We start from the raw sequence: 10741 nt of genomic DNA, 5'->3' as shown, positions 1-10741 counted from the left end.
AATCGGGATGCCCTGAAGCAAAACACAGAGATGGTGAGATAGAGAGAGACGGAGAGAGAGAGAGACCACCAGCACAGACAGCAGGTCTGCATATTGGAAGTGTATTTAAAGCTGTAATACACACATATAACACACACCACAACAGACTGCTTCCTGACTCAGAGCATCACAGCAGCGCAGGTGTGATGCAGGTGATAATTCAGAGAACGAGGACAGCATATGTGTTAGAGGAACGTGAAGAAATGTGTGCGTGTGTGTGCGTGCCGCTGTCAGCGTTGTTCTCGGTCTGTGTGTGCGTTCTCGCGGCAGGCCGTAGTTGAGTCAGACACTTGGCCTCTGATTTCATCACGTCGGTTATGAAAGAGACAGTAAATTTAAACACGCTCACGCACTCGCGCTCACGCACTCGCACACTGTTTCTTCAATATTTCATCATGTGGCGTAAAAACACGCTAACCATGCGGAGATAACCTGCTGTGGGTGCGAGTGTGTGTGTGTGTGTGTGTGTGTGTGAGTTGAGTGTAATCAGGTCAGTCTGGCTCTTCACCTGCCACATGGAGTCTGTCCAATCAGAGCAGAGCTGGCGACACACCCCAAACACACAGAGGTCAGAGGTCGCCACACACACGGGAAATCTGCTTAATGGACATGTGACCTCACTTCCTGTGGAGCAGGAGGCGTCTGTCTGTGACTCCTGCAGGGATTAAAGGATTAAAGTTCACCTACATGGTCATATACACGTGACATAAAGAGCTGTTGTTCATCTCTTCATCTTCCCTCATGCAGCTGAGGATGAGGAGGTTGCAGCCACCGAAGAGGGATGGGTCCTGGTAATCAAGTCAAAACATATTGCAAAGATTTTGTCTGCTCGAAAGCAAAATAAATTTGATTTTTGGAGCAACTACAATGTGCAAAAAAACATTCATTCATTATCTGTAATCATCTAGAGAGTAGCGGGGGGCTGGAACCTATCCTCGCTGTCACTGGGTGAGAGGCGAGGTATTATGAATAACACGAAGACAAAAACCAATCACACTCACGTGCTAATGACCAGTTAAGCTGACAAGCATGTCTTTGGACTGTGAGAAGATGCTGGAGCAGCCAGAGAAAACCCACGCAGGCATAAGGAGAACATGCAAACTCCACACAGAAAGGCCCCGGCTGGTCCTGGTAATCACAGGTCAAAACATTTTTGATTACTAAAGAGATTTTTCCACGCTGAAGTTAAATAAATGGCATTTTTAGCAGCAAGAACAATGTGCAAAAAAACATTTTACATTTAGAGCAATAAACATAGTACAAAGAATAAATGATAAATCTAAATTGTCAGGTAATAAGGTGGATTTAATGGTGCTTTGAGTTCAGTGTCCACCTGTAGATGTTTGGCAGCTTTGGGGGAGATTGGCTTTACATGGGTTGTTTCTCAAGATTAGCGGATTTAAACCGCATTACTGCATCCTGTTTAGGGTTTAACTGCACCTGTGGTTTAGTTTGATTCTAGAGATCACCTGACCTCCTGTAGAGGTCACTGTTTCTGAGGTTTAACTTAAGGCAGACACTTTCTAAAAGTTCAGCTTAAGGTCAGATTCATACAACTCAGATCTCAAACTGGAAATCTTTGCATGTGCTTTTAAAAGCAGCACTTAAGCAAAAAACAGTTAAGACATTGGTTCTGCAGGTATTTTGGAGTAAATTAAAGTTTTGACCTGATGAACAGGCTGATCCACGAGCCACTATTATGTCAATATCTATGTCTTATACTAACAAGCAAATACGTGATCTACACAATCAGTTAACAGCTGAACCTGTCGGCTTCACTCACCTGGGTGTAGAACAGGAGGTGGATGGGTGGAGGCAGGTCATGAGGTCCCAGGGGACAGGTGAAACAGGACAAGAACAGTAATAAATACACAAAACTGAATTCTGACTTTGGCAAGAGAAAGGCGTTTTAACAGAAACCGTTAGAAACTTATCATTCATTTACTTACCAGATGATGATTATACATGACAGGTGAAGTGAATAACACTGATTATCTGGTTATCATTGCAGATTCAGTGGGTCGGATGTATAAGTCATCAAGTGAACATTTTGTTCTCAGATATGATGTTAGAAGCAGGAAAAATGGACAAGTGGAAGGATTTAAGAGAGTTGGACCAAGCTGTCCCCGGCTGGACGACGGGGTCAGAGCATCTTGTGGGGTGTTCCCAGTCTGCAGTAGTCAGTACCAGTGGTCTATGAATGGCAAAGAGGAGAATCAGTGACAGGGTCACAGGTGGTCAAGGCTCACTGATGCACGAGGAGAGTGAAGAATGGCCGATGAAGTCTGATCCAACATACAAGCTCAAATTGTATCTCAAATTACTGAAATAGTTCATGCTCATTCAACACTGGGCACATGAGCATCAGAACAGGACCATGGAGCAATGGCAGTAGGCAGCCTGGTCTGATGAACCACATTTTACATAACATGGATGGCGGGGAGTGCCATTTCTTTCTATGGGAAGAAGGAAAGCCAGCTGATCCAGTGTGATGATTTGGGTAATGCTCTGCTGGGAGACCTCGGGTGTTAACATTCATGTGGATGTTACTCTGACACTCTTACACCTACCTAAGCATTGTTGCAGACCATGTAGAGCCTTTGGTAGTAATGGTATTCATTCCCTGAGGGCAGTGGTCCCTCTCATGCAGGATAATGCTCCCTGCCACAATGCAAAAATGGTTCAGGAATCATTTGTGGAGCACAACAATACGTTCAAGGTGTTGACTTGACAGATCTCAATCCAACTAAGCATGTGCAGGATATGCAGGACACACCAGTTGGTTCCATGGAGGCCACACCTCTCAACTTGCAGGACTTAAAGGATCTGCCGCTAACATCTTGGCTCCAGATATACAAACTTAGATGAACAGATGTGAACGGATGTGACCGCTGAGCTTCCAACGGCAGACTGACTGCAGATTAAGGTCAGCAGGTGACTGCTGCTCTGTAGGCTGACAGTCTGTTTGAATGAGTTCAAAACACACAGACAACACTGAAATTAGAAAAACTCCCCCCTCCTCTATTATAATGTACAGCATTCTGGTTGAAGCAGCTCATTTAATATCTTCAGATAACGCTGAGTCTCATTATTCACTGATAAACTGATTCTTTTCTTGTCAGAAAGTTTTGTCCTTTTTAAACTTGAACAATGAGAAAAAACTTCCACGATTAGTTGATCATTAAAATGTATATGTTTAAGACTGCCTGTCTCTCAAACACATTCCTAAGTTGATTGAAACGTCTGCCTCGATGAAAATTGATTTCATCGATGCAGACGTCACCAAACTTTTACTGTTGCAGGAAAACCTTCTAACAGGTCAGACTGCATATACTGCATGTCTACATAAACACATACATCAACAAGCAGTTTTACTCTACAGTCATTTAACACAATGTGTATTTTGTCATCCACAAAGGCCCCAAACATTTAACTTTACTAACTTTAGCATGATCATCTAGAATGTAATTACAATCCCTGAATGAATCTTTTAGTTACGCTGCTTCCTTTCTGTGGAACAAACTTATTTTCAGACTAGAGCACAAGCACTAAGGTGTGCGATGATACGCACCTTTAACTTGTAGTTTAAGATGCATGAGTGTAAAAAATTACTTATAGGCTCATTAACATCTATTATTGTTATAACTGTTCCATGTTTTCTAGTAATATGGTTAACCTGACTGAATATGATCACATTTCTCATATTTGACATTAAGAAATAGCCTTTTTCTCCTGTTGCTTAAAGCAGTAACTTATCAGTTCACAGACCTTCTATTTAAAGAAAAACATGAATAAAACATGATCAACAAATACAAATCACACTTTAAAATACAAATACATCTTAAAACACACCCAGAATTTTACATTAAATGCATACATATTATCAGTGACATTAAAGGGGTTTAATATGCTGTGCCACCTCTTTAAAGTGTCATAACAATGTGTGTTTTACAGATTAGATTGTGTTTACTGATACATTAACTAGCATTAAATGGTCCTTATTAACAATTTAATTTACCTGTTAAAAGCAACTGGCCATGATGTAAAGTTTTCTTTCAGTTTTATAAAAGACACTTGGTCACGTGAACAGAGCACATTTGAATGTGCCACATGTGCTGCAGCTGCAAACAGTATCAAGTGGAATTCTGGGTAATAAATCTAAATATTATCTTCAGTATTTACATGACACAAACAGCTGCGGATTAAAATTAAATCTGACTGTTTCAGCTGTTGATGTAATCACCTTCCAGTCACTGCTGTATTTTTAAAAATAGATTGTGATCACTTCCGCTTTATATATTTTTTGTTATAGATTTTCTTTTACTAAGATAAATTATATAATTTGTTAATTTCTATATTTTGATCTATAAATTACTTCTGGAACAATTTTTATTGGGAGAAAACTTTCAGGATGCGTCACTCGTGAACGTGCTGTAACTTTGCTTGCGTATGAATAAAGTTATTGTGAAATAATTTATAAACTTCAGGAGCATGAGTGTAAATACTGATGTTATTATTATTATTTTTTTTTTTTTAAACTGAATATTATCAGTGACTTCCGGACTCAAACTGTCTGACTGAGCTCACCTTTTTTTTTTTTTTTAAGTTTTAAAGAGCACATGTAATGAAGCTGTTTTTCTGACGACTGATCAGCTCGCGATTGCAACATCTAAGCCCCGCCCCGCTGGATGACGACACCGCGGGAGGAAACAACGAAACCAAACACACCGTCCGCGAGTCAGTCCGGCTGAAAGTTCTGGAGAGCGGCGGAACCCGAGGAGACCAGACCGGACCTGAACCACACCGAGGGACTTTTAATCCAGACCGGGACACGGACGAACATTAGGACCGGAGAACTCAGTTTGAACCTTTTACTTTTTGTTTGTTTCCACTTCAGCTCCGGATATTTGTTTTTAAAAAAAGAGTTTCGTTTTTATTCGTTACTCAACAGGTTTCGGTTTGTTTGTTTTTTGAGACTGTAAAACTTAAAAGTGGCTTTAATTAAGAACAAAGAAAAGGAAACTGAACACCTACCAGCTGACTGACTGACGACAGGTTGCGCAACCGAGACAATAAGAAGCAGACAAAGACGCCAGCTCCAGTGCTCCCAGTATCACAGCAGCTGGTCCCAGTTCAGCGTCTAAACAACACCTCCTGGTTTTATATCTCCACCAACTCCTGCTGCAGACACACAGAAAGACTATCAGCTCCTCTCTGACTCTACTGGGCTTCTTGTTGACCTGCAGCCTGGACCAGTCTGATTCTGTGACGGTAAGAAAATACTCCTCTCCTTTACATGGTTAACAACTAGAAACTAAAAGACACCTTAATATACACATGCATGTAAAAACACACCCAGATTTTTACTTTAAAGGCACAAAAGCGTTATTAGTGACATTAAAAGTGCTTGTTATGTAAAACAACCTCGTTTAAAGTGCCACAATAACATGTATTTGACATATTGGATCATGTTTACTAATAAATTACTATCATACTGTCCTCTGAATACTTTCAACTCAAAGCATTGATTGGTTACCATAACTATCTGTCAGATACAAGATTAGACATTATCACAAATACCACACTTATATATATATATATATATATATATATTTATATCTTATATATTACACTCACTGGCCAGTTTATTAGCTACACTAGTCCTGCACTAAACCTTATCTTTATGAAGGTTATGTTATTCAGCACTAGATCAACATAACTGAGAAAACTACTGATTCAAATGTGGTTAATTTTAGTGGGCTGTGGTTTGTATGACTACTGAACTGTACTGACACCTGTTCCTGTTATTCTGACCAACCGGGAATAAATAGAAACATTTTAGAGTTTAATTCACTCCAGTTTAACAGCACCGCAAACTACGTGCACCAAAATGATCATCTAGTTGAACTGCTACCTTTCTGACGCTGTTTCAAAGTGAAGTGAACATCAGAGAAGTCGTGAAGCTAAGATTTAGTGCAGGACTGTTATATTAGAATACATTGGTGTACATAATGAAGTGGCAGGTGAGTTTATATAAAATATTTACATGATCCCCTTGCAGCATTTCTGTCATGTTTGCGTTCACTTTTAATGCAAACTAGCAAACGTGTCGAAACCTGTTGACAACTTGTTAATATAAAGCAACGATGGTGTCCAACATATAACTATATAAATATAAAGAGTAAAAAGTTCAGTAATTGCTTTGGATATATGGTGAAAATGTTTAAAACTACAGAAATGAATTTGTTCTTCATTTGTGTATTTATGTTAAGTTTATAATAGCCTCACTTTTCTCTTAACAGAATTAGAGAAGTTCAGTTCAGCAGCAAAACGACAAAACTCAAGGCTTCAGTTTCCAGAGTAGCTGTGGGGAATTTAGAGTTCAGGACGTTTTGCACAAACAGATTATCAACTTTGAAACGCAGGTTGTGTTTGATTAAACAGCTGCTCAGCAGTCAGACAGGTTTAAATGGATTTACTAACTTTAATGAAGGATTACAGCGGCCTGAATGTGCACTGTCAACACACAACAAGGACACAAAAATATACTGAATCTGACCTATGTAATTACAGACATAGTCAAACTGTGACTTCTGGCAAATGTTTGCACTAAAAAAAAAAAAACCTCTAAATTTGGGGTCTTGTGACCTGTTGGAGCCGAAGATATAAAATAGTGTCAGGGAAGATTAATTGTGCAACAAATAACAAGTCAATATTTAGTGTCAAATAAATTATAAAAAGTGTAAGACAACATTGAAATAGCTGACAAGTGAGTTTTATAAAAGGGTATAGCAGAAACACTCCAAAAATAAATCTACAGTGATAAGTTTGGATTTGGATCATCTTCATCTTGAAAATATACCACAAGCTCAAACCCTTTGGAGTCTAAACAATACCATGAACAGATTAAAGATCAGACTGTAGAAAGTAAAACAATAAATGAAGAAGTACTACTTTAAATACATAAAACCTGCTTAATTGTATTAGGAGCTATTTTTTTTTTCTTTTAATTGTTGTTTTTATACAATACATTTTCACACAACAGTTTTAATTTCTCCTACAAACTGCTGCAGGTAAGGCTGATTTGTATTAGACTTTGAAAATTAAGCTCCACAAATAAACATTATTATTTTCAATGAAAGAAACGCTTCATGTGAGGTTTCAGAGTTTTCAGAGTGTGACATTTTTAGGAGTTTAGCAGAATCCAGTTAGTTTATTTGTTTAGTCACTCAGTCAAATCTTTGATTGTGAAACTTCAGCTGAAAGTAAAGTCATGGAGAAGTCCTCCAGAAATGTCAAAAGGTCCAGATTCACTCTGTGTGTGGAGGTGGATGACGTTACCGTGGTGACTCAGGGTGTTTCAGCAGAGTGAAAGCAGCGTTGGCACACAGCAGGCTTCCGCACGTCACCACGACAACCACAGACTCTGAAAAAACTTTACACACACACACACACACTCTCTCTCTCGGGGTGTGTGTGTGTGTGTGTGGTGGTTGTTGACTGTATTTAAAGCCTGTTTAAACTATAAACTGTTGTGCTCTGATGCAACGATCTGAAAGTTGAAGCGCCTGTCAGCTTACAGGAAGTTGCATCATGAAGCCTATAGACACTTTGACTGTGTAACATGTAAGCAGCAGGGGCGCAGAGCACAGTGAGATATGATGCTAATATAAATCCTCTTACTGTATGTGCAAATTATACTGAAGGAGGTGAAGAAGGGGGGGGGGAGGGGCTTGGCGGTGGTGGCACCTGCAGACGGCGCTGCAGAGCAAGTCAATTAAATTAAATGTCATTAAAGTTCCTGTACTGAGCATTCTTCTTCCCTTTATTCTGCTATTACGTTGTTGGTCCGTCCCAACAAAGTACCTTTAGGTCAAATTGGGCTGTATGAGCCTCCCGAACTAAAACGAGTTTGACACCCCTGATTTAAAGTAACTGTCTACAGACTAAAGATACTTTTTACGGACTAATTTAAGGGGAGTGAGCTTTTTAAGACAAATGGATGCACCTATACACCATCATATATACAAATATAGGCTCAGGTGATAGAGCGGGGCACAGTTTGATCCCCTCCATATGCAGCGCACTGCCATCGGAGGGTAAATGAGAATTTAAATTTAGCTAAACCCTTGAGCTTAATTACCTTCATGCTGAAATTGAGTTGGAATGGAGTGGACTGAGTTTGTGCTGACGTGTACGTCTGTATAACTGATATGTATGATATGTATCAACTGAAGTATTAGTTAACCTGATGATGTGATTTGTCTCTTCTAATCAAATGTAGATGAGCATGAGTGTGGCTACAACCAGGTCTCAGTTATGTCTGAAGAGGTTGTTGGACGAGCCCCAAGACAATTTACTAAAATGTAAACGAGTCTGCTTGGTTCCACCCCCGCCCTCCACTGGACCTTCACCCTGCCTGAGGCCCACAAGCCCCACCTCCAAGTCCAGCCCGAGCCAATCTCCGTTCAGAGTCGGGCCGTACTTCCTGTTTGAGCGCTATGAGAAGGAGGAGATTTACAGAGCCGTGCATTCGCAAACACAGCAGCAGTACACCTGCCAGGTAACGCCTACACTACCACTACCACTGACACTGACACTGCTAATACTTGAAATACCTCGGGCACTGCTTAAAGTACTACCGATAATACTCACACTGTAAAATGTACACCATAACCATAGCAACTGTAACTATGTTACCCTGACCATTCTGTCCCTCCTCTGTTGCCATGGTTATAGGTAATCCCCCTGCGTGGTTATCAGGAACGACTGGCGGCGTATGCCAGGATCGGTAACCACGACAACATCTGCGGCCTGCAGGACGTGGTAATCGGCGAAGACAGCGTGTACGTCTTCCTGCCCGGTCACCACGGTGACATGCACGCGTACGTGCGGAGCAGGAAGCGCCTGGACGAGGAGGAGGCAGGGCGTCTGTTCGAGCAGATGCTGAATGCTGTGGCACACTGTCACCTGTACGGAGTCGTCCTGAGAGATCTGAAGCTCCGTAGGTTCGTCTTCACCGACAAGTTCAGGTGAGACTCAGTGGCTCTGGTTATACTACTGATACCACAGTAGTCTGGTACTACTACTACTGCAGTAAAACCACATCCCACACTGCAGCCGTATAGCTAATACTTCAGAGCTCCTACTACCAGTGATATTGCTATGCCTATTAAATACTACTGATGGTACTGAAAATACAAATAATACTCCTTTAAATTCCACTGATTCTATATATAACACTATAATTATATATACTATCATTGATACTGCAAAAACACCCACAGTATTTATCTCTGTCACAAGGACTACAGATACTACTAGTGTCTGACTACTTTGGTTTTGCCTCCTGCAGGACTCATCTTGCTTTGCTTGGGCTCGACGACTGCGTCCTCCTGCACGGTAACCATGACGACGACTCTCTGACTGACAGACACGGCTGTCCTGCCTACGTCGGCCCTGAGCTTCTGACCAATGAGAGCAGGTCTTACTCGGGACGCGCTGCAGACATCTGGAGCCTGGGAGTGTCTCTGTACACCATGCTGATCGGACGATACCCCTTTCAGGACACACAGCCCGCCGCACTGTTCGCCAAGATCCGCCGTGGGGCGTTCAGCCTGCCCGACTGGCTGTCGCCGCAGGCCAAGTGTCTGATCGGCTGCATGCTGAGGAAGTCGCCTGCTGAAAGACTGACGGCATCTGAGCTGCTGATGCACCCATGGTTCACCAATCCCCGTCGGGCACATCACAACACACACAAGACGCAGCACAACTGCAACACAACACTGCAGAATAAACAAGACGACAGTGACCAAGTGGTGCCAACGTGGACGGGAAACAATTAACACACAATTTGTGCAACATGCACTTCTATGATGAATCCTCATAGCCTGCAACCAAAACTGTGGATGAGGGTCAGAAATAAAGTCCTCACTCCTCGCAGTCAAAAACCAGACACTACAGAGACAGTCTGATCCTGGATTACTTGAGCCTCATGTGCCTTCCTCTCTTTGTAGCTGCATCTCTGTTTCAGCCCCACCTCTTTTGGACAACGTGGTCTTTGAAGGGGACACGCCAGCCGATTCTATTACACAAATTGACTTCAATACAGCGGATTCACAGCAGAATCACTTGCTCAACCAGTAACATAGAAAAAAACTAACGGTAATCAATCAGCGTAGTAGTTTAATGGTACATGTGCCCTTTTAACATCCATCAGTCAGTGTGGTTTTTGCCCAGTAAGCGGATTTCTTGATAATTAGAAACATATTTTGATTATTGTGGCAAGGTAGTAGAGAAACAAAAAGCTCCCAGGTACTTTTCTCCTGGTGGACACACATTTCTTTAGCTTCTAAAACAGACTTCATACAGCATGGAGCAGCAGGGCCATTAGACAGATGATAAGACTTGATACAGTCTTATATTCAAGATCAAGTGAACTCAGTAGACTGTAAAAGTCACAAGTCACGATCACAGATACAAGTTTAAATTAGCTCTCAAAATAAAGTCAGAGAAATCTGAATATGGCAATACTGCATGTGTAGACAGATTCATAGTATATCTTGTTATTTAAGGGCATAAACATGTACTAGTGTGTGTTTAAATAACCCTAACAGCTTCCATTTACTGCTGTGACGACGCTTAAGAGAAGAACAAATGGTGGATTTTGTTGTCTGGACTCATATTTGACTTTCTACTTCTG

The 10741-nt window shown here is 41.3% G+C and overlaps 1 protein-coding gene across 1 annotated transcript; it reads left to right on the top strand.

Annotated features, from left to right (window-relative positions):
* Window positions 1-4410: 4410 nt before the first annotated feature.
* On the top strand, window positions 4411-9884 carry trib3 (tribbles pseudokinase 3; the record flags this gene model as incomplete). Its single annotated transcript, XM_084542126.1, has 4 exons — window positions 4411-5310; window positions 8324-8602; window positions 8779-9071; window positions 9395-9884. Exons 2-4 carry the CDS (start codon window positions 8324-8326, stop codon window positions 9882-9884), a joined length of 1062 nt encoding a protein of 353 aa, XP_084398252.1. The 5' UTR covers window positions 4411-5310.
* Between the last annotated feature and the right edge of the window lie 857 nt (window positions 9885-10741).

Source organism: Chelon labrosus, assembly GCF_963514085.1.
Source record: "Chelon labrosus genome assembly, chromosome: 4".
Lineage (NCBI taxonomy): Eukaryota > Metazoa > Chordata > Actinopteri > Mugiliformes > Mugilidae > Chelon > Chelon labrosus.
This window is presented reverse-complemented; position numbering and strand designations above follow the sequence as displayed.